General features: G+C 44.4%; 1 protein-coding gene across 1 annotated transcript in view; it reads right to left on the reverse strand.

Annotated features, from left to right (window-relative positions):
• Arhgap10 (Rho GTPase activating protein 10) overlaps nt 1–27812 on the reverse strand; it is a 206891-nt gene that overhangs the window by 178471 nt on the left and 608 nt on the right. The window contains exon 2 of the mRNA XM_013029496.1: nt 27685–27808. Coding sequence (XP_012884950.1) covers nt 27685–27808 — 124 coding nt within the window. The remainder of the gene's footprint in view (nt 1–27684; nt 27809–27812) is intronic.

Raw genomic sequence — 27812 nt, forward strand, 5'->3', positions numbered from 1 at the left:
GAGAAAATTACAGTGAATAGTCCAGCGGGGGAGGGGGGGAGGCTTTTTGTTTATTTGCCTGTCCTAAAGCTTTAACTCTGGGACTGAGCACTGTCCCTGAGCTCCTTTTACTCAAGGCTAGCACTCTTAGCACTTGAGCCACAGTGCACTTGCAGCTTTTCTGTGATTTAATTGACCTTAAGAGTCTCATAAACTTTCCTGCCTGGGCTGGCTTCAAATCACGATCCTCAGATCTCAGCCTCCTGAGTTGCTAGGATTACAGGCATGAGCCACCAGTGCCCTGCTGCAAATGGTTTGTCTTAAACAACATTTTTTCCATTTAAACAACAGGATAAGAGGAAATTGGTTGAGGAAAGGAGATTATGATTTTTAGAATCATGAAAAGTTTGCACATCAAAAACTAAAACAGAAGGCATGGAAAACAACACAGTCCCTTCATTTGGAAAAACAAGACAGATGATTTTGGAAGAAAATAAGTCAATCTGACAGTATTAAAATAACTGATTAGAGGGCTGGGAAATGTGGCTTAGTGGTAGAGTGCATGCCTAGTATTCATGAAGCCCCACGTTCAACTCCTCAGTATCACATAAACAGAACAAGCCAGAAGTAGCTCTGTAGCTCAAGTGGTAGAGTGATAGCCTAGAGCAAAAGAAGCTCAGGGACCGTGCCCTGGCCCTGAGTTCAAGCCCCAAGACTGGCAAAAACAAAAAACAAAACCTGATTAGCCTCTGCTCCCACTTCCATGTGCTCCCCGCTTTCTCCTGGCTCCCAAGTTCACGGAAATGCTGGGGGTCACCTCTGCGGGCTTCCTCTTTCTTCCCTTCCTGGCTGGACAAAGCAGCCTTCCAGATCTTGCTCCAGAACACAGTCCTGAGACCCACAGCCCCTCTCACCCCTTCCTCCTCTGCTCTTGAGAGCAACATTGCTTTCCTGACTTTCACAGAGTGCTAGCTGCTAAGGCTGCATGGACACACACGGGGAGACACACACACACACACACACGGACAGCACAGCACAGACTTGTGAATGGAGGAGGCTGACCGGGGTGGCAGGCTGTCCTCCTGGGCTTTAGCAGGAGTCTCCAGCTTCAGTTTTCGTGCTGCCCACAGCAGAGGTCCTCCAGTGCAGCCCTGTAACTGGCAGCTGCCCCGTCTCCTTCAAACTTGCTAGGAATGGACATGCCAGGGCCTTAGCCTTACTCAGAGCAACTGAGGCTGGGGTGCAGATGACTGGCACCCTAACATCTGTCCCATAGTTTCCAAATTGTCCCCAACTGTCCCAGGACAGAAGGTGGCTTACGTCCTCTCCCAGACACTGCCCTTCAAAGCCCCCATCAGTCCTCCCTCCACCACAAACCTTCACCGAACCCTCTCGAGCTTCAGTCATCTGCTGAACTCTGACCAAACCCATTTCCTGTTGCACTCATCCAACATTTGCCAAAATGACCATGGAGCAAGAGGATAACACTGCAAACCTCGAGAGCAGGGATTACAGTGTGCCACTTCTGGGTGCAAAGAAGTGACATTTAGCCAGCATGTGTCAAGACAGATTTCTACCCAGTTATCAATGATCCGACAAAGACTTCCTAGGGAGGAGGAGTGAAAGCAAGTGTGTAATTACTACACGCTTCTTCTGATCTAGGGATTTAACACAGAGAAAGGAGTCTGCCAAAGACTCAGCGACCAAACAGACTACAATGGGCCTAACTGTGGACTGGCACTGTAATGGCATGTGTGTAGCAGACATGCTGAAACAGTGGTCACATCATGGCAACCGCCAGAACGAAGAGCTGGGAGAGAACACACTGCAAACATAACGCGAATGTCCCTGCTTCCCAGAATCCCAGCAACCCTGGACCTTCTCATCAAGGTGGTGTGAAGGACAAAGAAGCCCATCTCCAATGAAAAGGGCTAACACATGACAGGACCGGTAATCCCCGCCTCTCTTTGTCACTCATACACTCTTGCTTCTCACTGTTCAAGAAAGTCACTGTTAGTCAGCTCTCTGTCACTGTGACCAATGAACTCAGAAGAGGAAAGATGTCGGCTGGTTCAGTTTCAGAAGTCCATGGTTGGCTAGCTCTGTTGCTTCTGGGCCATGATGAGGGAAAATATCCTAACAACCGGGCACAGTGAAGCAAAGCCGCTTACCTCCTGGCAGGCAGAAAAGAGGGAAGGGGAAGAGACCAAGGACAAGATAAGGCCTTGGCACCTTTTCTTTCCACTCCTAACATCCAGTCAGCTATGAACCATCTGTGGACTGACCAGATCATTGACGAGGCTTGATTCCCTTGTGATCCAGTCACCCTGCACACTGCTGCACTGGGACCAGGCCTTCAACACAAACAGCTGGAGAATCCTGGAAATGACAAATGTTGTCTTCTCTGCTCTTCCTGCAGCACACAGAAAAGGACAACATGTAGGTGCGCTCACACACACACACACACACACACACACACACAGAGTAGCTAGGGAAAAGTCTATCATTTGAACTTGCACAACCTTCCACAGCCAGCTATGTACCGCCTAGGTAGTAGCCCAACTCCCATAAAATAAACAAAGTCACAGGAGATAAAGGGGCCGAGCCAGGAAGAATAAAAATAAACAGATAAATATACATGCCATGACATGGAAAAAGCTCAAAGAAAGAGATAAAGCTTTGACCTAGAAATGTTCCTAAAATAATCCCCACCTTAAAGATGTTTTAAATCTCACAGTCCCAAACTCAGGTCCTGAAATCCACCCTGTCCCACAAACTCCTACACACAAACCAAACTGGCCCTACAACATCAGATTCAAGAGTTTGTGTTAACTCCACCTGGCAACCTTAGAATTGTGCTGGAGAACTTGGGACAAATGAGGTCAGGAATGGGGGAAAATTAAATGGAAGATCAACTGGGATTGATCAAGGTCAAGGACATACAAGAGTTTAGTATACACTGTGGTGCTAATTAATAAAAGGCAGCTCTGGAACAGAACTAACTATATGCACAGGCTCTCCTCTGAATGCCTTACACATAAAAACTTGCTCTCCCAATAAATGTTCAGATCTGTCACTCCCACTTTCCAACAGCGGAAATTGGGCCAAAGAGAGGCAGGCCCTTGCCCAAGACCACATAGCTGGAGTGGCAGGCCCAGGGATGAATCATTGCTCAGGCAGTGCGTAGCTCTGGGGCTTGGGCTATACACACACACACACACACACACACACACACACACACACACACACACACACAGTGCGTAGCTCTGGGGCTTGGGCTACACACACACACACACACAGTGCGTAGCTCTGGGGCTTGGGCTACACACACACACACACACACACACACGGTGCTCCTTCAAGTGACTTACAACCCTTGCTTTCAGGTTTTTCTTGCTTTCAGGTTTTTCTCTAGAAATGAGCAAGGACTAAGCAACTCAAAAGGGACACCTCCGTCCAAAGGGACTTCCAGGAATGCTATCTGCGCCTGGTGTCAGGGCAGCCTGTGAAGAGACGAGTAGATGGGCCAAGAACAAAGTTCCCCTTACTTCACCCCCGCCTAGGGATCACACCACTCCCTTTTATTACTCAAAACACATGCTTTTTTTTTTTTAAAACAGATTGTTTTAAACTTCTCCCAGGAAAAACAGATCATTGTTTTTAACTCCTCGTAAGCATGGCAACCTTGGAAACCACATACTAGAAAACATTATTGTCCGCTGGTTATTTCATTAACTCACAAGTGCAACACTTAAACCCACAGTCGTTTCCGAGTTGATTACCAATACAAACTTGGAAATATAACCCTAATTCCCAAGCTGGCACTGGGCAGCTGGAATCCTACAATGCAAAGCCTCCTCCTTCCCTTGACTATGAACCTGCCTATGGATAGGAACAGTCCAAGGGATGTTTACATGAGGCCAGCCCAAAAGCTGTTTCCACAAAATAAATACAATTTCTCTTCCCAAGTGGTGTTTAGATGGAGCAAATACAAACTTGGGAACTAGGTTGAATTACTATGAAACTCTGGGAAGCGTTTAGCAGAACACATGATAATAGCTTGCACCTAACTTTATGAAAGGAAGAGCATACCAATTCACAGTAACTATGGTTTTAATCAACTGTGTGTGGATGTGTGTTGCTGAGGTTGGATCAAATCCAGGGCCTCACATCAGCAATGTTCACACACTTTTCTCCAGTCCTACTGTTTTAGGTATTTTCCAAAAACCCTGCATCAACCACATATTTTAACTTTCATAATATAAAGTGCCTTCACTAACTAAAAAGATAAAGCAAAAGGCAAAAGGCAAGTCAGGTGCCAGTGGCTTGTGGCTGTAATCCTAACTATTCAGGAGGCTGAGATTTGAGGATCATAATTCAAAGCCAGCTCAGGCAGGAAAGTCCCATCTTCAATTCACCAGAAAACAGAAGTGAGCTGTGGCTCAAGGGGCGTGCTCCTTGAGCAAAACAAAGCTTAGAGACAGTGCCCAGACCCTGAGTTCAAGCCCTAGGACCAGCATTTTAAAAAAGAAAGAAAAAGGCAAAGACTTGCCCAGATTTTGTACATAAAGTATCCTTTTGTACCACTTAACTCCATAATGGGACTCAAGTCTTTGCTAGTAAATCCCCCGTGGGTTCACCTAACTGCCTACAAGGGCTGCTTTTGGAATCCTAATCAGTTCCACCCACCCAGTGACTCAAACTTGAATATTAAGCGATATGAACAGCTGCCCTCAGCTAACACACCAAGAATAGCTTTCAGGAAACCAAGCTCCAGTTGGAAAACTACACTTAGAAACCCAGCTCAGCTCAAGAGAATGCTCTGGGAAACTTCTCATTGTTAGTATCGAAAATGTCTGCAAAAGCTTTGTGATAATATTTATAAAATACATATTTTCCACTAGAAGTGAGTGAGTTCAATGGTTTTGTGACTATGTATATACCTTAGGAGTTGAAACCTGTTTTTATTTGGAAGTCTCTGGGTGACAAATGGTTGTTAATATCTTGTCAAACATTAGAGAGACCCACTCTCAGAGGAATCACAGCTCCCTTGGATTCAAGCTCAGTGAGTCAGTAAGCCCGGGTTTCTTTTCACCATGTTTTTCTACCCACATATCCCTTCTTGCCCTCAACTTCCTACCTGTATGTACAATTATGGTTTTGACAACAACAGATGTGCAGGCAGTGTAGTTCAGTGGTAGATCATGTACTTTCCATGCAAAAGGTTCTTGGTTCAATCCCCAGCACCACCAAAAATGTAAAAAGAGAGAGCATAAAAGCAAAGCAGTTCTAAGGAATGCAAAGCTGGTGGGCTGTGAATGTGGCTCAGTGGTAGCGCCACTTGCCTATCAAATACCAGGCAAAGGCCTCGGTTCCAAGGTGCAAGAGATGAAGGCCACTGCTATTCTGAGAAACCTCAGACACTTGTGCCAACTAGATGAAAGAAGAGTCCAGCTTAATTTGGCTTGCCCCATGGATCAGTCTTAAAGAAAATTATTCATTGGTGACATGAATGGAGGTAAAGATGAGAATTGGGAAAAGAAGGACCTACATAATCAAAACACAACTCACCCATTTTAATGAAAAACACAGATCAGGCCCAGTTCTGGTCTCGCAAGGAGAAGGTTGGCATTAAGTTGGTACTAAACGTGCAGGCCGGGCCTTGCATACAATAGTGATCTGTGCAGCAGTACAATACTCGGGAATACATTATTTTCCCTGTTATTCTGGGCTAAATTATAAACCTGAGAAACGAATGTATTGTATTCCTATCCTCCCAAATGTGGCTACATTTTTTAAAAACATAATTAGATTAATCCAAGTTCTTTAGAAAAATGTTTTTAACGATGAAGACAGACACAGAGGCAGGATTATGTCTTAGACCTTTTGTGTCGCTATCATAAAATACCCCAAGACTGGGTACTTGATAAAGAACAGAGATGTATATGTGTATCTGGAGCCTGGAAAGCCAGAGGTCAGGAGCCTGCCTGCCCAGTCTTTCCATCAGAAGCCCACTCCCCTACGGCTCCATTCACGAGGTCTCTGTGCTCTTGATCTCTTAAAGGCCCATCCCTCTCTCAACATAACCACCTTAGGGACTGAGTTTCCAACACCGTACAACACTTTAAACCACACAGACTAGTAGAGTTTTGATCTGGATGCAGTACACCAGAGGCCTATGAGGTAAAGGCTGGGCCCCCAGCGTACTGCTATTCGGAGGAAGAGGAAAGTTTAAGAGTGGGAGGTTTGCCAGGCGCCAGTGGTTCATGCCTGTAACCTAGCCACTCAGGAGGCTGAGATCTGAGGGTCGCAGTTCAAAGCCAGTCCGGGCAGGGAAGGCTATGAAACTCTTATTTCCAGTAAACCACCAGAAAACCGGAAGTGGTGCTGTGGCTCAAGTGGTAGAGCACTCACCTTGAGCTGAAGAGCTGAGGGACAGCGCCCAGGCCCAGAGTTCAAGCCCCACGACGGATAAAAAATAAAGAGAGTGGGAGGTTTGATGTCATCGGTGGGACGTGTCTTTAAAGGTGACTAGGACACGTCAGTCTTTCCTCTCTTTTCACATCCCAGCTGTGGGGTAAGCAGTTTGCTCCCCACTCACTCCTGCCACGAACTATACCACCGCAGGCCTAAAGCAACAGGGTCAGTCCGGAGTGGACTGAAACCTCCAACACTGAGCTGAAATAAGCCTTCCTCCTTTCCAAGTTGATTACCTTAAGTATTTGCTACAGTAATGAAGAGCTGACTACTACATGGAACGTTGAAGATGGCCATCAACAATTGCAAAGAACCCCAGTAGAAGCCAAGCCTGCAGAGAGAGACGTGCACCTCAGACCCTTAGTGCCTCACACTGAGAGCAAACAAGCCTGCGCTCTTAGCAGCAAAAGGCCTGTGGTCCTGTGCTATGGCTATCCTCGTGAACTAATATGACTGCTATACGCTGAGGCTCAGAGAGGCTAAGTAAGTAACTTGATTAAAGTCACAGAAGTAGTAGTATGACAGTTAGAATTTGAATCCAGTTCAAAATACCAGTTTTCCAACTTAAGTACTCAACTTAGGGTAGAGTGCTCAATAAATACTAGCTACATTTTTTTTAGATCATTCCACATGACCGTAAGTTAAATGTAGGATACAGATTATATAGGCATAAAATAGTGCAGCAAGGGTTCTAATTCCCAAGTGCTATGCTAAACAAATACTAGTGTATCAGCAACTCTACAGACTGGAAGTAGGCTCAAAACAGAGACAGATTCCTATTACATCATTCCCACCACAGTCCAGGTGACGTGCGGCCTAAGGCCTCAGAAAGCAGAGGAGTGGCTGGTATCTGCACACAGGCTGCCTCTCCATGCTATCACCGAAGACAAGTTCATGGTAGTTCATGACTGTAGTCTCAGCAACTTGGGAGGCTGAGGCAGGAAAATCGTTGGAGCCCAAAAGTCTGAGACAAGCCTGAGCCACATAAGCATTCCAGAGAGTGTGCCTAAAGCTCGTTTTCCTTTGCCTATCTCAAGGCCTTCTGTTGTTATCCGGAACACATGAAAAGAAGACAGCAGGGTTTCTCAGTAGCCCACATTACAACTATTCTTAGCCTGAAGAAATGCTCCTCAGTCCCTGGCCAGAGAAAGGCAGAATCCCCTGGGGCTCTCCTGCTCTCCTCTCTACACATTCCTGAAGTCCAGACAGGGTTCGGAAACCTGAACACAAGACAAAACAGGGTCTGTGGTAGCTTCCTCTGGTTCCTTGTCTGAAATAATCAGCAAATGGAACGGTTGAACCAACAAAATGATAACATAGAAATCAAATTTTCAAACAAAAGACAATAAATACGTGACATGAAAGAGCTGCTCAAAAATGTCATTGTTAGTGATTCGAGAGGACCGTGATGAAGATCCTTGGGGTAATTATTCCTCATCACAGCAGAAAGAACCTGTTAGTGTGAAAATTCCAGAGAGAAGATGCTGCTAACGTGGAATTCACTAAGCAAAAAGAAACGTATTAGAAATATGCTTCAAATATGGCCCATACATGAAAGACGGTGCCTGTATCTATAATACAACTAAAACCATCCAAAATATGAAAGTGTAGGTTAGGCACTTGAAGTTCACAACAAGGAACCATGGTGGTCACTCTCATTTTCTCCTCTTCTTCCTGAAGAACTTTTATACAGCGGTTTTCCTTTGTCTTACCACTGAGGCAGGCAAAGTCTGTCTTTAGTTGTCTTCGAGCTCCAAAGATCAATAGAGACACACACTGCTTACTTTACCTTCCACACTCCCAAGTATGAAACCTTTCAAAACCATGAAATGCATTTTCTGTCACCAAATGCATTTTCTCAGCTTGTCTCATTCACTTCTACTTTACAATAGGAGCAGCCATTTACAATAGGGGGGAGGAGAAACAGGTAAGTTATCTATCTATCTATCTATATCTATCTATCTATCTCTGTATCTGTATCTGTATCTATATCTATAGACATAGACATACATTTAGCATGGTTAAGTATCTTGTTCCTGAGAAGATTTAGTAAGGAAAATTCATGAAATACCAAAACTTCATTTCCTTTTTTAAAAAAATTAGGAAGAACACTGTGCTAGCAGCAAGAAATTTGACAAGTAAGATACTGACAAACAAAGTTGATGTTAACTCATACTTAGGTTAAGGACACGTCCACACACTCTAGAGACTTTATCAGCAGATGCTTTACAACACAGTAGCCCAACAGAAGCACTGTCAGGCTCACGGAGCTCTGTGACTTCATTCAGCCTGCAACTGCAATGGAGCAATAACAGGCATGGGGAAGAAGAACTTGCAGGAGGAGGAGGCCCTAAGACTACTTAAGAAAAAACTGCATGCTCTGCTTCACTGTGTTGTGATTTAAGACCCATTTCTTTAATCATCTTGCTTATTTGCAAACATGTGTCTTTATGGGGCAAAGGATTCCAGCTGAACAAAAAAAAATAGGTAATGAGAAAACTGTACGATTTCCTTCCTCTATTTTCTGTGTGTGTGTGCGTGTGCGCCTGTGTGTGTGCGTGTATGTGTATGTGTCAGTCGTGGGGCTTGAACTCTAGGCCTGGGCACTGTCCCTGAGCACTCTACCACTTGAGTCACAGCACCATTTCCTGCTTTTTCTGTGCATGAGGTACTGAGGAATCGAACCAGGCAAGCATTCTACCACTAGGCCACATTCCCCGCCCCTCCTCCTTCCTCTATTTTTATCATGGCTTTTTAAAACCCCTTGCCAGCTCCTTATTCTTCTTTTATAGAAGCAGATACAACCTTTATTTAAAGGAATTGTGCAGACTTCAGTTCTCACTGTGTTTTTCAAAATTCTGACACTAGATTTGCCAGGAGGACTCTTGAGTTCTGCCCAGAATAGCTACGTAATTTTTTCCACGTGGGTTTAAGAAAAAGGTAAATTCTACAGCCACATATATTTAAGGCCTCACTTGTATTTTACCAAGGCAGCTTTGATTATAAGAAGTTATATTAATATTTACCGGTCTTTGTCCTCTGAGAAGTGAAAGAATGTTTTGAGAAGGAGAGGTCCTGGTTAAATAAACTTACAACTGGTGGGTTTAAACAAAGCAGAACACATTTCTTTGGGGGACTGGCTTTAATATAATCCCTGTGGAGTGTAATGTTGAAGATGGGGCAGAACATGCCATGAGTTACTGAAGGAGCCTCACTTCAGAAACTTTTCACGGAGCTGTTTCCCCTGAAAACATGGGAGGATTGCTGGGTTAGGCTCTATGACTGTTTTATGTCAAAAGACCTAACACAAGACGGGCACACTAATCCCAGCCTATAATCCTGAGGCTGGGGTTTATAGCTAGAATTTATAGAGGCTGAGAGTGGGGGACAGCAGATCCAGGCTAGCTCGGACAGGGAGCTCACCAGGCCTCTTCCAAAGCAAAAGCTGAGTGCTGTTAAAGGTGGTCAGTGATCGTCAGCCCAGCTACAGGGGAAGTTGACAATAGGAGTATCCGGGGACTGGCCTGGACAAAATAACCTCAGCAGACGTGCGTGAGTGTGCATGAGGTGGTAGTCAGTTAGTGCCTGCCTAACAAATTCCAGCTACTTGAGGAGTAGAGATCAGATAGACAAGTTCAGCCTGGACAAAATGTCAGAGCAAACCCAAATCAACCTATAAAAAAGGAATGGAGGTGCATGCCTATAATCCCAGCTATGTGGAAAGTTGTAGCTAAGAAGATTCTTTTCCAGATAGGCCCTCACCTTTGAGACCCTATCTATAGAATAACCAAAATAAAAAAGGATGGGAATGTGGTTCAAGTAAAAAAGAACCTGTCTACTAAGTGTGAGCCTCCAAATTCAAACCCCTAAAAAAAGAGAATGAGCAAGAAAAGATGCCACTCCAGAGACTCTATTTTGTTATAGAAGTCAGCTCCTTCAAGTTCTTAAAATCACCTTGTCCTTGCGTATTAGCACCAGTGAGCACACACAGAAGTGTGGGATGGAAGGTAAAGGAGTGCTCAGATCCCAGCTGACAGGCTCCCACCGCTCCCTGTGGCTCTAGGTTCCAGGCAGTTAAGTTTTAGGAGGATACAGTAAGAACTGCCCCACAGCTTCTTCCCTAACCAAAGCATTCCTTTCATTCATGGGAGACTGTAGGTCCTCTGGGGAGTGAAACAGAAATAAATGTAAAGGTCATCTTTGGAATCAGAGAAGACCCCGGGAAGAATATCACAGTTTAAGCTGAATGCTGTAGCCACAGGCACACACAAAGTACCAAAAACAACATCAAAACACAAATACCCCAAGAAGGCCAAGGACCAGCACTGGCCAGGCCTGACCAGCTCTTACCAAACCCATAGGATTAGACTGTCCAAGGAAAGAATAGGGACACACTAAGACATACAGTCACAGCCTGGGAGGTTGCGAATGGAGACCCATGAGAAGGCCCAAGTTTGGGAGGCAGAAGCTCAGAATAGACAGCAGCTTAGGAGGTCTCCGTGGATGGAAAGCAGGTAAAGGGAAATCAAGATGGCGGACACAGAGCAGCAAAGAATGAGTCTCAAAACCTTCTGCTTGGCAAGGCACCAGTGGCTCACACCTGTAATCCTAGCTACTCAGGAGGCTGAGATCTGAGGATCGCAGTTCAACGCCAGCCCAGGCAGGAAAGTCCGTGAGACTCTTTTTTTTTTTTTGGGGGGGGGGGATCCGGTCGTGGGGCCTGAACTCTGGGCCTGGGTGCTGTCCTCAGCTCTTCAGCTCAAGGCTAGCGCTCTGCCACTTGAGCCACAGCACCACTTCTGGCTTTTTTTCTTTTTTTGCTTATGTGGTGCTAAGGAATCGAACACAGGGCCTCAGGCATGCAAGGCAAGCGCTCTACCACTGAGCCACCTTCCCAGCCCCAGCCGTGAGATTCTTATGTCCAATAACCCACTAGAAAACCGGAAGTGGCACTGTAGAGCACTCGCCTTGGGCTGAAGAGCGCAGGGACAGCGCCTAAGCCCAGAGTTCAAGCCCCATGACCGATAAAACTGAACCAGATGCCTCTGTGTTCGCTGGTGACATTCGAGTCCTAGTCTCTAGTTTTCTCATCTGCCAGGTTGAAAACATTATCACTCTAGAATTTAGATTAAGGTTTTCTAGTAAATCTAGAGAAGCCACTCAGCCCTGCTTACATTCCCTCTGATATCACTGCCTCCCTTTCTCCCTCTTTCTCCCCTCTGCTCTGTAACTGTATTACCACCGCCCTACACAAGCCTTCTGCATTACCCCAGGTATCAACACCCACAGGCCCAAGTGTTGAAGGCTTGGACCCTAGTTTGTCACTACTGGAAAGTGGTAGGACCTAGCAGGAGGCCTAAAGGTCATTTCTGGAGTTGACAGTATGACCCCAGCCCCTCCTCTTTCTCGCTACTTTCCAGCTACCACAATATGAATACCTTCCTCTGCCACAAGCTCTATGCAACCAGAGTCAACTGCCATGCACTGAATCTTCCAGAACTATGAGGAAAATAAAACTTTCCTCTTTTTAAATTCACTGACTCTGTTATTTTGTAACAGTAACAGAAAGGTGACACAAATGCTGCTCTTCTAATCTAATGAGGAGACATAGCACTGAACTACATAGAACCTTTGTTTCATCTTCCCATACTTAAGATTGCAAATTATAATCTAACAATAAATATCATATATTTGCATCTCTCCAACATCCTAAGGCCAGTAACAGCACAGTGTTCATCAACATTGTTCCATGAAGACGTACTGATTAATTCGTATTACATGGACAAACACTACTATGAAGCTTACCTCTAAAACTTGTCAAGTTGTCTCATTCAACAGCCATTCTAATCTTCTCTCCTTTGCCTTGCTCAACAACAAAAACTGGACCACAAACAATTCTTTCCTAGGAAGCCATGTAAATACCGTAACTAAAGACATACATGTAACGCAGAAGCCGACTGCAGGCTCCAGGGAATGCTTTACATAAAGACCTTCCTCCTATGTTTTGCCCTTCTAAAAGCAGGTGTAATGACTACACTAGCTTGCAAATATGAAGAAGAGAATCCTCAACCTTGACAATCAGTCAGCAACCCTACTGACTTATATGAGGGAAAAAACAAAAATCATCAGCTGGGCGCTGGTTGGCTGAATCCTAGTTACTCAGGAGGCTGAGATCTGAGGATCATTGCTTGTAACCAGCCTGGGGAAGGAAAATCCTTAAGACTCATCTCCAATTAACCACCCAAACATCAGAAGTGGAGCTGTCACTCAAATGGTAGAACCCTAGCCTTGAACAAAAGCCCAGGGACAGTACCCAGGCACAAAATTCAAGCCCCAGGATTGGCGCGTGTGAGCGCGCGCACGCACACACACACACACACACACACACACACAACTAGCTGAAGCACTGTAAATCAACTCTACTACTGCATTACACCAGTGGTTACCGATGCCCTGCTTGCTCCTGAACACCCAGGTCATATAAATAATGCACATCCAACATAGGACAAAACACTTCTCACACCATCCTGGAGACTGGCTCACAGTGCATACAGCTTACAGACCTGAATACTTCTATTTTCCTCAATGATGATCCAAGTCGTAGAAGAGACAGCACAGTATCATCCAGAAAAGATAAAAGAGAGCCATACCTATTTACTGTGTTGAGAAAACCCAAACTAAAGGTGATCCCAACATTCTCTCAGCATCTTGCCAAAGATGAGGCCCAAGATGTCAGTTTTTTGAAAAACAGTCCATTCTTCTGATAACATGGGTGCTCTTATAGTCATGGCCCTTCCTGTTTACAAACAGGGAGGAGAGTGGAATGTCTGCTGATTTTCCAGGAGACATTATATAGAAAGAGATATCATGAACACAGAACGTCCAGACTGACTTTATCAGAGAGCTGCTTATGTAAGAGACAGTTTTAGTAAGTAAAAATGTTAATAAGAACAAAATGACAAGTCATAAGAACACAATGTCATTTTGTTCTTAAAATAACAAGTTCTTCTAATGTTACAGCTTTGGTTTTTTGCTTAAATAAGAAGTTAGGTTTTGTTATATGATTGTTCAGGAATTTTTCTAAATCTGTTATTTGGGAAAGGATTTTAGTATTTCTCCAGGGACTTTTGTTCTGGTATAAATCTAACAAAAGAATGTTCAACTTAATTGCCTAGTAAAATTGTAACTTATGTCTTTTTCTTGTGATTATGTTCTTTATGGCAAAGAAACTAATAACACCCTACCTTTACTCCCATATTACAATGAAAATTCAACCACTTTTTTCAATGATATGGGGGTGATCTGAACATCTTTCAGCATGCTAAAAACAAATGGCCATTAGGAACTACAAAAGAAAGTCAACCAGGGGCTAGAAGGTGGCTCAGTGGTAGAGTGCTTGACTTGCATGTGTGAGGCCCTGGGTTCGATTCCTCAGCACCACATAAGCAGGAAGAGCTGGAAGTGGCACTGCGGCTTAAGTGGTAGAGCACTCACCTTGAGCTGAAAAGCTGAGGAACAGCTCCTGGGCCCAGAGTTCAGGCCCCACAACTGACAAAAAAACAAAGAAAGGAAGGAAGGAAGGAAGGAAGGAAGGAAGGAAGGAAGGAAGGAAGGAAGGAAGGAAGGAAGGAAGGAAGGAAGGAGAAGAAGACAACGACGACGACAAAGAAAAGGAAGAAGAAGAAGAAGAGAAAAGAAAGAAAGTCAACCAAAAGAAAGAACCCCAGTCAGTGACAGCGACAAGCATCTAACCGCTGTCCCAATGCCCGTGACCCAACGCCTCCCAAGCCTGTCTTCATATTCTGGGTGTTGTCATCTCAAGTGAATCCAACACCACCTCAGAGGAGACTTGCCCTTTCACCTCAGGGCATTCTAAGTTGGATCTTTGGTCCATATAAAGTACTTTATCAGAAACTCGCAAGAGGCACTGGGACAGCACATATGGGACAGTTACTCACCAATGGTTCTTTCTGTGTTAACCATGCCAGCCCTCAATCCTTGGCCATTGCTAGCAGCTCCCCTCTCCACCCCCTGGCTGGCTCCAAGGGTTTGAACTCACAGTCTCATGCTCTTCTTCAGCTTTTTTACTCACATATACCCACCTGAACCACAAAGTCCCGTGGACTTTCCTTCCCTGGGTGCCTTCAAACACAGATCCTCAGATCTCAGTCTTTTGAGTAGCTAGGATTATAGGTGTGAGTCACCGGCACCCAGCTTTCCCTTCTGTGTTTCAATTGCTTTTATTTAAGTTTCTCCTCCTCGCAATTGAAGGGAGTAAATGAAGACACACGTTTTATGTCAAAAACCTGAACTGTCAGCCATGTACAGTCTCCTGTACCCCAACTACTGTGGAGTCAGTCAGCGGCAGGCAGATCACCAGAGTCCAAGAGGCAAAGGCAGACTAAGCAACTATTAAGATCCTGTGACCAGAAAAACGTTCAGATTTGCTCTAAACTCTAGCTTTTCCCACAGGCTTCCTACAAGCACTGAGTGACTGTCACTTTCTTTTCTGGTTTTTTGATGGCACTGGGTTTTGAACTCAGGGCTTTTTGCCTGCCAGGCTAGGTATTCTACCATTTGAGTCGTAAATTTCAGTTTCATTATTTTATAACTAGGGTCTTGCTTTTTGCCAGCATTTTTGATCCTCCTATTTACCCTTTTTCCCCCATGGCTGGTATGATAGTTATGTACTACTCTGCTCAGATAGTCTCACAAACATTTTGATCCAGTTGAGCCTCAAACCTTGATCGTCCCCATCTCAGCCTCTTGAGTAGCTAGGATTACAGGCATGCACTAACCACCAGTCACGTTCTTAAGAAAGATTATTCCATGTATTATATCTTAAACTATGTTAAACTTAAATAGCTAAAAAATAAGACAAGATATTAATTATTATAATAGTTATTACCTATTTTTGTGCTGAACTCAGGGCCTGGGTGCTATCCCTGAGTTTTTTCACTCAAAGCTCTTGAGCTACACCTCTACTACAGACTTTTTGGTAGTAAACTGGACATAAGAGTGTCAAGGAGCTGGGCACCGGTGGCTCACACCTGTAATCCTAGCTCCTCAGGAGCCTGAGATTTGAGGATCGTGGTTCAAAGCCAGACCGGACGGGAAAGACTGTGAGACTCTAATCTCCAATAAACCACTCAGAAAACCTGAAGTGGTACTGTGGCTCAAGTGGTAGAGCGCTGGCCTTGAGCTAAAGAGCTGAGGGACAGCACCCAGGCCCAGAGTTCAAGCCCCATGACCAACAAAAAAAAAAAGTGCCAAGGATTTTCCTATGGGGGGCTGGTTTTGAACTGACCCTTAGGTATCAGCCTCCCGAGCTGCTAGGATTACAGGTATGAGACAGTGGCACTGAGTTACCTTCCTGAAATAATGATCCTGATGGTGTTAGTAGCCTGCTGGAAACTTCTCAGGAAACTTCTCAATTGCTTCCTACTGAATTCACAACAAAATCTGCTTCACCAGGCCTGCACCGCACCCCACCCCACTCTACCCCAGGTCTATCTGGGCACCAAAGCTCCTGTACTCTTCCCACCCACCCACCCCCACCCGCCTCTTGGTCTCGACATTACTAAAAGGTCAATATTTTTCCTTGTTCAAAATACTTGGGCCCAAGAGTGTTTGAGGATGTGAAGTCTGGAATATTTGCATTACACATAATGAGATGTTCCAGACAGGACCCCAGTCACATCATCTACTCAGCCATGTTTCATGTACCTTTCTCTATTGGGGAGGAAGGAAATTCTACACAGCACCTCTGTTTTACATGTCAGTACTAGGGCTTGAACGCAGGGTCTCATTTATCTCACTAGACTCTTTCTACTCATGGCCAGTGGTCTACCACTTGAGCCAGCCACCAGATGGCTCAGTCAATTGCAGATACAAAGTTTATTTGCTTAAGCTGACTCCAACCAAGATCCTCAAATCTCAGCCTCCCAAATAGCTAGGATTACAGGTGTAAGCCACACATTATTTGTAATAATAGTATTTGCAAAAATAGTATTTGTAATAATTTTATGCAAGAAACCAAGTGTCCTGCTATAGATTTTCCACTTGCAAATTAGAATTTTGGCAGTCCTCAAAACATTTCAGATTTTGGATATTCAACATGCATTTCCTTCAAGTTTTTTTGAATCTAAAGCCATCAACTATGACCATAGCAACTCAAATTTATTCAACAATGTAAGATAAGATTACCATTTCTCACTGGAACTAATTTCTGCATGGGCACACAGGGTCTCTCTTCATTGTTAATCCTCCAGCAATTAGTTCAGCATAGCCCAAACTCAGTGACATGGAGGGCAGCACCTCTCCACCAGACATAAGTAAGGTTATTGGCAGTAAGGACTAGGAACAGAAGTGGGTTGTTGTTTTTTGGGGTTTTTTTTTTTGGTCTACACCTAACAAATGCATATGGAGGTCACTATGGTTCAGGGATTCTTCTAATTACTTCAGAAATAAAGGCAGGCACCTATGGGTCTAGCCTGGAATCAATCTTCAGTTACTCAGGAGGATTACCCTCAAAAGATCTCAGATTTAAGCCAACCAGGGTAGAAATGTTCAACAAAATGTTGAACTGAAGGTATAGCTGAAGTGGTATAATGCCAGCTGTGGGGAGAAGGACAAGCTGGAGATCCTGAGTTCAAGCCTCAATACACACACACACACACATATACATGCATGCATGCACACATACAATAATGATGATAAGTACATACTACAGCCAAGCAGTTATAAGACCTTTAATGCTTAATGTGAGCAACAAATAGAACCACCTAGTACATGGCTCATAGGTGTATACCTATAGTCCCAGCTACTGGGGAAATAAGAGACTAGAGGATCCGTTGAGCCCTGGAGGTCTGACTAACATAGAGGAAAGGAGGGGAGATGACCAACCATGAGGAAGAGTTCTTACCATGTCCACTTTACTAATGGGCAGGCTAATAAAGAAAATTCAGGCACTGAGGGCATCAGTAACTTGCCCAAGGCACACTGCTAATAAGCCATGAAATCAACTTCATCTTGAGAGATAAAAGCACGCAATTGTTGAGAAACCATTAAACATCCTGTATTCAGACCCGAGGTGACGCTGCAGTGGCCAAATCCAGTTCCACCAGCCACAGCCTCGCCAAGAGAGTACGGCCTCTTAGCACAAGAGGGCAGAGGTGCATGTGGGAGAGCCAGTAGACAGGTGAGGGAAAATCAACACGCCTTAATGAAATACTAAATGGCACCTGATTGGCAAATTCCTGGGGAGACAGGAAGTGGGAATTCTAGTTGAACCAGGAAGCCCCACCTAGCCATGGTAATTGACATAGCATAGGGAGATTATCAGACATCTCAGCGTTTAAAGAACTACCTGCCCTTATAGTGTAAAGGCCAAGGTTCTTTATACAGGTGATGTGTGTTTGTTTACAAGGAAAGACTGTGGTCCAGGCTTTCCCAATACAAAAAGGGTTTCTTCACAAGATTAAGTAAAATCCTGCCTGGGGACATTGCTGTACAATAGGCCCTGTGCTCGGGTTCCTACAAGACACCAGCCACCCTGCCTAAAAAACAATTTATCTAACCCCACCTGCTCAACAGCTGTGGACACTTTGAATCCAAGTATCACTTTCTCCTTATGTGCTAGCACTAGAGCCTAATGTCGGATGAAGCAAAAAGGCCTGTAAAGATTTTGTTGTTGCTGACTCCCACCATTTATTTCTTACAGACCTGAAATGTATACTGACTCAGGAGAAGGCTAAGAGCAGGTTAAGCTGATAACACAGAACATCAAAAAGAAAACTTAGCTCCAAAAATGTAAATCAGTGGTAGTTTGCTGGATTCATATACATAAGGTCCTGAGTTTATCTTCACCACTACAAAGACTATTTCCAAAGTGTTTTAAGTTTATAAAATTAATTAGAGACAGAAATGGTAGCATACGTCTCTTAATTCCAGCTACTCAGGAGGCAGAAGGAGAATCCTTCTAAGGCCAGTCACAGTCAAAACCACAAGATTGGGGGCTGCAAAGGTGGCTCAGTGGTAGAGTGCTTGCCTTGCATGCATGAGGCCCTGGGTTTCATTCCTCAGCACCAGATAAGCAGAAAAAGCTGGGAGTGGCACTAGGGTTCAAGTAGTAGAGCGCTTGCCTTGAGCTGAAGAGCTAAGGGACAGCGCCCAGGCCGAGTTCATCAGGCCCCACGACCAGAAAAAAAAAAACAAGATTCTACCAGGAAAATTACCTAAAGTAAAAAGGGCACAGGGGCATCATGTTAGTGGTTGAGTGGCTGCCTAGTAAGCACACAAGTCCTGAGTTCAAACTCAAATACTACCATAAATAAATGTAAATGTATTACAGTAAAGACATCACATGTATATTCTCTACATAGATTTATGGGTTCACTATGAAAATAAAAGCATGAGAGTGTAGCTGAGTGGTGGAGCACTTGCCTGGCATGTACAAGGCTCTGGGTTTGAACCTCAGCATCACATAAAATTTAAAACGTACATCTGTAAGAAGCATGATAGAGTATTAGTTCCAATGTCCAATTTCTACTCACCACAAAAAAGGTGAACTAAACAAAACAAACGTACATATATTCATCTAGATGGGTTCACATATGTAACATAAAAGAGGAGAGACACATTGTATGAAGCCATTATATAAAGTCTAAAAAAACACACAAATTATGCTGTTTTACTTAGGGGCGTGTCCCACTGTAAAAATGTCTAGAACTTATAAATGTTAGACTTGTGATAGCTCCCAGCTTTGGGGAAGAAAGCAGGGAGAAGCATGTAAGCTGGAATACAAACACATGAATATTTTTTATGAGATTCTTCCATCTTTTGCTTTTCAATTTCAGAAAATCAAAAAACAAAAGAACCAATTGTCTGAAATTGAAAAGCAAATGGCATAGAAAACCTCCTTCCTCAACTTCCCTTTTGCGGGGATTACAGGGATGCACCATTTTGCCAGGTTTTTCATACCTTTTTGTATTTGTAATTTTTTTATAGTTCTAAAATAAAATATCTCAAGATTTTTAAAGTTAGACTAATATTAAAAATTGGAAGTTAAATTTTACCTGGGGACAGGATGAGAAATGGGGAGGAAGGAAGAGAAATGCCAAGGAAGAAAAAGGCGGGGAGATGAGAAAGTATAAATAGTATTTTATTGAATGGAGGTCTGTGCCTTGTAATGGATCCTAAATCAACACAATCTGTGAATGTTTACACTGAGGATACAGTTTTAGTTACAACAATGATCTTGAGGATACCTAAGTTTAAATTTTAAATTATGATTACTACACTGAGTTAGGAAGAATAGTCTAACTAAATCATCAAATACACACACATTCCAGATCTTGAAGCCTTATCATGGAAAGATTGCCAGCCAGATCACAGCCCACACCCTTTTAAAGAGACAGCTTATCAATGTGGTTAAGGGGTTGGAGTTAAGACAAACCCCAGTTCACATTCCAGCTTCACAAAATTATATGGTCTAGACAAGCTACTAAATTCAAGTTTCCTGACCTATGAAATACATTAACTAGTATCACATTCCACTGAGTAATTAATATTACAAAATGCCTATAGTGCATTTAGCACAAATGAAAGCAACTAGTAAATAAAAGCTATTATTAAAATTATTTACATTATATAAATCTTAAATAACAAAAACAGCTTTGAGATGTAGTCTATCATTGGCTATTTTATCTCTAAGTTTTAATTTTAAAGGAATATAGTAAAACAGTCAAGACATCCTAACTCAGAATTATTATCTACAAATTTCTACACACCTTCTTATAAAGCCAGAAACTCTGATCTAGACAAGTTACTATTCCCTCTAAATTTAGTTTACAATTTTACAAAATACGGCAAATACCTCATTCCACTGAGTTATTGTTATAATGCCTAAGCAGAGTTTAGCACAAAACAAATCACAAATGCTCAATAAAAGCTGAAATGAAGCCAGGTGCAGGTGGCTCATGCTTGTAATCCTAGCTACTCAGGAGGCTGAGATCTGAGGATCACAGTTCAAGTGAGCTGAGGCAGGGATATTCTATGAGACTCTTATCTCTGATTAACTACTAAAAAAGCTGGAAGCAGAGCTGTGACTCAAGTGCTACAGTACTTGCCTTGAGCACAGAAACTCATGGATAGTACCCAACCCCTGGGTTCAGGCCCCAGATCTGGCAAAGAAAACAAAAAGCTGAAATGAAGCCAACTGGACAGGCACGTTTTCTTTAAACCACATGTACAAAGTCAAAGGCAAAGCTAAGCAACACTGAATCCCATAAAAGAAAGTCTTCATACTGCTTTTTCTAACATCAAACTTCTAGACACGACTTTGTGTTTATATTAACTGTGCTCAAAGATAAACAGTTTACCTATGCACCATCACATACAGGAGACTCAAAGGAGGCTACATAATATTTTCCATAACAGTTTTCTCTCTCGGTTTTATATGTGTATAGAATAATACAGAAAGAGAAGTTCGGCGCTGGTGGCTCACACCTGTAATTCCAGCTACTTAGGACTGAGATCCAAGGATAGTGGTTCGAAGCCAGTTCGGGAAGGAAAGTCCATGAGACTCTATCTATAATTAACCACCAGAAAGCCACTGGAAGTGGTGCTGTGCCTCAAAGTGGTAGAGCAAAAAGTTCCTTGAGCAAAAGAGCTCTCCGGGACAGTGTCTAGACCACAAGTTCAAGACCCTCAAATGACCATGTGTGCATTACAATATATATATGATAGGTAATAGACAGCTATTGGAGTCAGAAAATTCAAACAGGCTTCTAGAAGAATCCACAGCCCACTTACAAACATCTCAGGTGGTCTTCTTTCCATTGTGAATTTACCCTAACAAATGCAAAAGCCCTCTATGATATCACAAGGTTTTCCAAAATGTTGACTTCTGATCCTTCAGAATCCCTTCATGGGCAGTGGTGGCTTAGGCCTGTGATCCTAGCTACCCAGGAGGCTGAGATCTGAGGATCACAGTTTGAAAACAGCCAGAACAGAATTGTCTGTGAAACTCTTACCCCTGATCAACCACTCAAAGAACAGGAAGTGGTAGAGTGCTACCCTTTATCAAAAAAGCTCAGGGACAATGTACACAGGCCCTGAGTTCAAGCCCCACAACCACTGAGAGAGAGAGAGAGCGAGAGAGAGAGAAGAGGGAGAGGGAGAGAGAAAAAACCCTGTGATTTTAAGTCAGATGATGTGCTGCCATCCCAGAATGCTGAGCAGAGCTGTGTGGTCATTAACTCTTCCTTACCAATTCCCCAGGTTCCAGGCCTGCTACTGCTCACTACCAGAGGGAACTCAGTTGGAGACAGCACACAAGTTTTCCAACAGCCTTCATCTTGTACTTCACTAGGAATCAGAAATGAATCTGGAAAAAGATTTCTCTGAAATACTACTGAGTTTTGATTTGCCAACTTATGTTCAAGATTTTCTGGCATCTGGGAACTATACTCAAAATATGGCTGACTCTGACAGATGTACCTTCTTGGTAATGAGGATCTGGGCAAATACATTCTCATAAGTGATAAAGTCCTAAATGATTAGATATCTGGTCTACAGCCAAGATGACCTTGATATTACAACCTAAAACTGCCATTGAGATAATGATATTCTAAATCTTTTACATGGATCTACCCACTTATCCAATTATAAGTCGGCATGGTAGGTAGTACTGAAACCTCCAACTTTCAGATACAGAACTAAGTGGCTTAACTCAGGTTCCACTTTCAGTAGATGACTGATTTAGGATGGGGACCCCAACGGGCCAGGCTCTTTACCTTCTGTACCACATTCCTTCATTGGTTATTTTAAACACAAAAATAACCTCCTCTATCTTATTTCTTCTCCTAAAGTCTGTACTGCTCCCCAGTCTCCCAAAGAAGAATTCATCAAGAAGCTAGGCTCTGGTAGCTCAGGCCTGTAATCCTAGCTACTTGGTGGCTGATATCTGAGGACTGTGGTTCAAAGATAGCCCAGGCAGAAAAGTCTGTGTGACTCTTGTCTCCAATTAACCACCAAAAAGCTAGAAGTGGAAGTGTGGCTCAAGGGGTAGAATGCCAGCCTTGAGTGACGGAAGTAGTGGGCGGTAGGCTCTAAATAGAACCAGCTCTAAAATGAAGCCATGGATAACCTAAAATGACAAAGACATCTGAAGATTTTAAAGACAGCCTGGTCCTTCTTGTTCAAGCTTGGTTATAATTACCTCTGCCACCAGCCTACATCCTGCTGTAAACCAAACTTCCAGCGAAACCCCAGGTGAGCACTGAAGATATCACAAGGAATGATTCAACCAGAGACGGTCCACATTGCTTTCTTTGGCCCAAAGAATATACCAAGGCTTACAGTACTAAAACCAAGTCCTGGGAAACTTATTCTAGTTCTGACATTTACTAGCAAGGTCACTTCTGACTTGTCCACCCAAGCGGCCCTCAAGTTTACTAACGAGCATTTGATAAAACAAGGTAAGTGGCTAATCAATGGCTAGGACTGTTTAAATGGTTGCAGAAAATACTTTCCATACTTTTCTCTAGCATGCCTAATGTAGAATTTATGAGAAAAATGTTTACATCCTACTGTTCCTGCCAAATATGTCTTATATTTGTATGAGTCATAAGTACCTACAGCCACACAGACATCAGTCTAAAGGATTTCAGACATTTAAATGGCACTGGAAGAGGACACTAGTTATTCTACGAAAGGAAAGGAGCGACAAAAGGAAGAACTAAAAAGCCACTTGAACAAAGAGTCCATTGAACTGAGTGAATGATCTCCATAGCTAGCACAGAAGTCAATCCTCTTCTCTCTGGAGCTCCTCCTACCCTGGCTGTATCTCCCAAAGTCCTACACACAAACAGCCCATACTGCCTCCAATTGTGTCAGGCTTCGGCACATCATTCTCCAAGGAATCAAGTCCACCTTCCCAATCTTGCTTATAGGGCCTCTATCATATAAAACCGACCTTTGCATTTGGCCCAGTCTACTCCCAGATACACAATCTCCACTCCAGCCAAACTGGTCTCCTTTCTGTCCCCAACACTACAGGCTTTCTTGTTTGTTTCCAATCTGACAAAGTTTTCTTACTTAAAACAACTCAAGTTCCAAAACTCTGAGAAAACTTGTTCCTGGCAATGAGAGAATACTTACCTATCACCTAATCTTTAACATATTTATTTGCATATCCTTTTCTTCAAGAATTTAGCATAGTGCAGAGGGGTGTTCAAAAGTGTTCTTTAAGGGCTGGGAAGGTGGCTCAGTGGTAGAGCACTTGCCTTGCATGCCTGAGGCCCTGGGTTCGATTCCTCAGCACCACATAAGCAAAAAGAAAAAAGCCGGAGGTGGCGCTGTGGCTTAAGTGATAGAGCACAGCCTTGAGCTGAAGAGCTGAGGGACAGCGTCCAGGCTCAGAGTTCAGGCCCCACAACCGGACCCAAAAAAAAAAAAAAAGTGTTCTTTAAAAGTGAATTCAGCTGGGCTTGGGTGGCTCATGCCTGTAATCTAACTACTCAGGAGGCTGAGATCTGAAGATAGCAGTTCAAAGCCAGCCCAAGTAGGAAAGTTAGAGACTCTGATGTCCAATAAACTACTCAGAAAGAGCCAGAAGTGACATAGTAGCTCAAGTGGTAGAGAGCTAACCTTGAGAAAAAGCTCAGAGACAGATCCCAGGCCCAGGGTTCAAGCCAAAAAAAATGAATTCAAACACAAAAATAAACTCAAGGGCAAGGAACCTCTACCTTATTATTTCTTTGATTACCAGTCAACATTAACCAAATAAGAGGAACTATTTGCTGATTCCTCTGTAATAGAACTAAGCAGCAAGCCTTCAAGTCCTACAGACCCACGACTTCTTTAAATAAGTATCAACAATTTCAAAGACACTTCAAGACACCCAAATTACACAAGCCTAACAAGAATTTAGTGCACCAAGAAGGCATCTTAAAAGACAATCAAAAACAGAACTCATTTAAACACATAATCCTTAAAATACACAAAAGGCTACTGTTGCAAAATAACGTATAAAACATCCAGAAATATGAACAATCTGACTCAGTTATTTGCTACCCTTTCTGTAGATCCTCCCTCTGGTGCCTGTTGCCCTTCCATGATTCTCTGACTCCAGTGTTTTAGAAAGGATCAACAATTAGGTGAACCACAGACCTAAAATTTTCAATGATCTCATCTTGCCATTTCCAATTGCTGAGAACATTACTAATCCCTCCAAAAAATGAGAAACCAAACACGAAAGAAATTGGACACAGTGTCTCATGCCTGTTACTCTAAGAAGTTACAGGTGAGGGTGAGGGTGAGGTTGGGAGGATCATGGTCTTAAATCAGGTCCATGAGTTTGTTTCCAACTCAGTAAAGGAAAAGTAGACCCAGTTGTGTGCACCTATCATTCTAGCAATATCAGGAAGCCTCAAATAGGCAGAGAGTAGTCCAGGTGTGCACCAGGGAGAAAGTGAGACACTATTTAAAAAATAGCTAGTGAGCTGGGTGCTGGTGGCTCACGCCTGTAATCCTAGCTACTCAGGAGGCTGAGATCTGAGGATCACAGTTCAAAGCCAGCCCATGCAGGAAAGTCTGTGAAACTCTTATCTCCAATTAACCACTCAGAAAACAGGAAGTGGCACTGTGCCTCAAGTGATAGAGTGCCTGCCTTGAGCTGAAGAGCTCAGAAACAGTGCCCAGACCCAGAGTTCAAGCCCCATTACCAACCAAAAAAAAAACAGCTAGTGATAGATGTGGCTCAGAAATAGAACACCTGACTAGCAAATGTATGTGAGTCCCTGAATTTAAAACCACAATATCACAGGAAGAAAGAAAATAAGAGAGAGGGGGGGGGAGGAGGGAAGGAAGGAAGGAAGGGAGGGAGGGAGGGAGGGAGGGAAGAAAGAAAGAAGGAAAAGAAAAAGCAAGCAAGCAATCAACTTCCATGCAGCAAGGCCCAGCAGGGAATAAAAATAAACTCTGGTCTTTTTAAGCCCAGGACAGATACCAGGGTTTGTGCTTGCCTGCCTGGCACTATGTGAGTGATGTACTAGCTAGTTTCAAAAAAATGTCCAGATCTCTGCTTCCCCAAATAGCTGGGATAATAGGCATGACCCATCAGTACCCTGCAAGTCCAGCACTTGTCCACAGTCTTTGGAAGAACTAAAAGTAAAGATTACAGAACAAGCAGGGGGAAAGTCAAGTCCTCCCATTAAAAAAAAAAAAATGTGAACTACAGCTCTATCTGTCACGGGAAAGAATGTAAAAAGAAACTTAAGAGGAGGAGGAACAGGATAGTTTCTGATGGCTCCCTGAAGCATGATTACCAATTATGGTTCTTACAATTAAGGACAAGAATCAAAAGGAATAAGACACCAATTCACAAATTCCAGGAAGTGTGCCTTCTAAGGAGGAAGGCTCACAGCTGCTCCCCCACCCCACTCCCCCACCCCCAGATGCTCCGAGATGCTGGAACACAAGCTTGCTTCCTTCTGGCAGAGCAGGGAATACACTGTCCCACAAATAGCTTTGTTGCCAGTGGCCAAACTGGCTTTGCCATCTGCCTCTCTCCACATCGCTCCTGCTCCAAAGGGAGCTGCCACCATGCCACTAAGGACACTCCCCACCCCAGTGACACTGGTTAACACTGAGCCACGGGAGCCAGACCCTTAGGTTCACTCCAATCCTGACTATATACTTACCCATACTTCCTCCACATGCACAGCCCCTCCCTGCATGCTAGCCAACGCACCAGTCCAGTGCCAAGGGCCTGGAAGCACATCCACCAAATAAGCCCACTCATCACATGCCACCCCAAAAGTGGGTCTCCATCCTAGTTTTGCAACCCCAAAGAGGTCACAGGACCCAAAAAGAACCTTGGAGAGTCTCCAAAGAAGCAGAGTGACTTGCTTCCAAAATTACAGGGATGGCTCACTAAAATCTTTCTATTAAAATACATTCCAACTCATATATTTAATGAAGATTAACTGGGCCAGGCTCTGTGATGGACAGATGAGGCAGTAGGCTGAGTACGTCTTAATCTTCATAATGCAAAACGTGAGGATGGGGGTGAAGTGGGATCTACAAGAGACAAACTATGAAGTCAGGAAATCAACTTAGTAAGAAAAGGCCTGACAGGGAGACTGGATATGGCCCAGTCCCAGGATGTATGTGTGTGTGTGTGTGTGTGTGTGTGTGCACGTGAGCACTGGTCAAGGGTCTTGAACTCAGGACCTGGACATTGTCCCTGAGCTTTTTGCTCAAGGCTAGTGCTCCACCACTTGAGCCATAGCTCCACTTCCCTTTTTTTTTTTTTTTTTTGGTGCTTAAATGGAAATAGTCTTGCAGACTTCCCTGCCTGGGCTGGCTTTGAACCCTAACCTTGACATCTTGGCCGCCTCAGTCTCTGTCTTTCTCCAGAAGGAAGTAGCCAGGGGAGGGGGCTGGTTCCCTCACGGTGGCCTCTCAGGGACAGTGGGTCGCAGAGTGGTCAGGCTCCAGGCTCTCCAGGAGCTAACGCCCCGCAGGCCACTTCTCTTAGACTAGACTCCTTGCAAGATCACCGCACTACACTGAGTTCTCCGGTTTTCTACGGCGTTTTTCAAGAGAGAGATGGGGACAGATAGGAAAGGGAAGGCACAGAGCTGGAGAAGTCTTAGAATTCCCAGTCCGAGGCGGGGCCGGTCAGGGGCCAAAGGGCCGGCGGCCCGCTGACCCTTGCAAACCTCGATCTTTGAACTGTCCCCGGCACAGGAGGTGGGAAGGAATGTGCAGGAGGCAGCCCAAGGCCGGGTGGACTTTCTGGTTTGGCACAGCCAGGGACCTGGGACCGGAGTGCCCGGGAAGGGGCGAGGAAGACCGAGTGCGTGCCGCCCGAGGCATCCAATGAGTAAATAAAAGCTGTTTGGAAAGGTCACGAGATAAAACAGGTCAAAGCGATCTGCCCGTGCTGTGGGCCGCTGAGGTGGGATCAAAGCCCAGGCCCCAGCAGGCACGGATCGCGGGCGGCGCAGCACCCAAGGGCGCGGGGGTGGGCAGAGGCCAGGGGCGGGAAAGAGGATCAGCCTCAGCGGCCGGGAAGGATCGACCCGGCCCGTGGAGCCGGGCGGACGGACGGGGGTGGGGGGGACTCCGAGGATCTCAGGGTCGGGAGTTGAGCGGACCCCGGGTGCGGGGCCTCGCCACGCCGCCGCCCGCCCGGCGCGCCCGGGTCTCCCTGCTTACTCTTGGTGGCAGCGATGAGGTTCTTGCCGTCCTTGATGAGTTCTTTGATGAACTTGTTGGTCCTCTCGAGCTCCGCTTCGTGCGCGCGGATCCTCTCCCGGAACCAGGGGCTGTCGAGGTAGCAATCG

Source organism: Dipodomys ordii, unplaced genomic scaffold, assembly GCF_000151885.1.
Source record: "Dipodomys ordii isolate 6190 unplaced genomic scaffold, Dord_2.0 Scaffold119, whole genome shotgun sequence".
NCBI classification, from domain to species: domain Eukaryota; kingdom Metazoa; phylum Chordata; class Mammalia; order Rodentia; family Heteromyidae; genus Dipodomys; species Dipodomys ordii.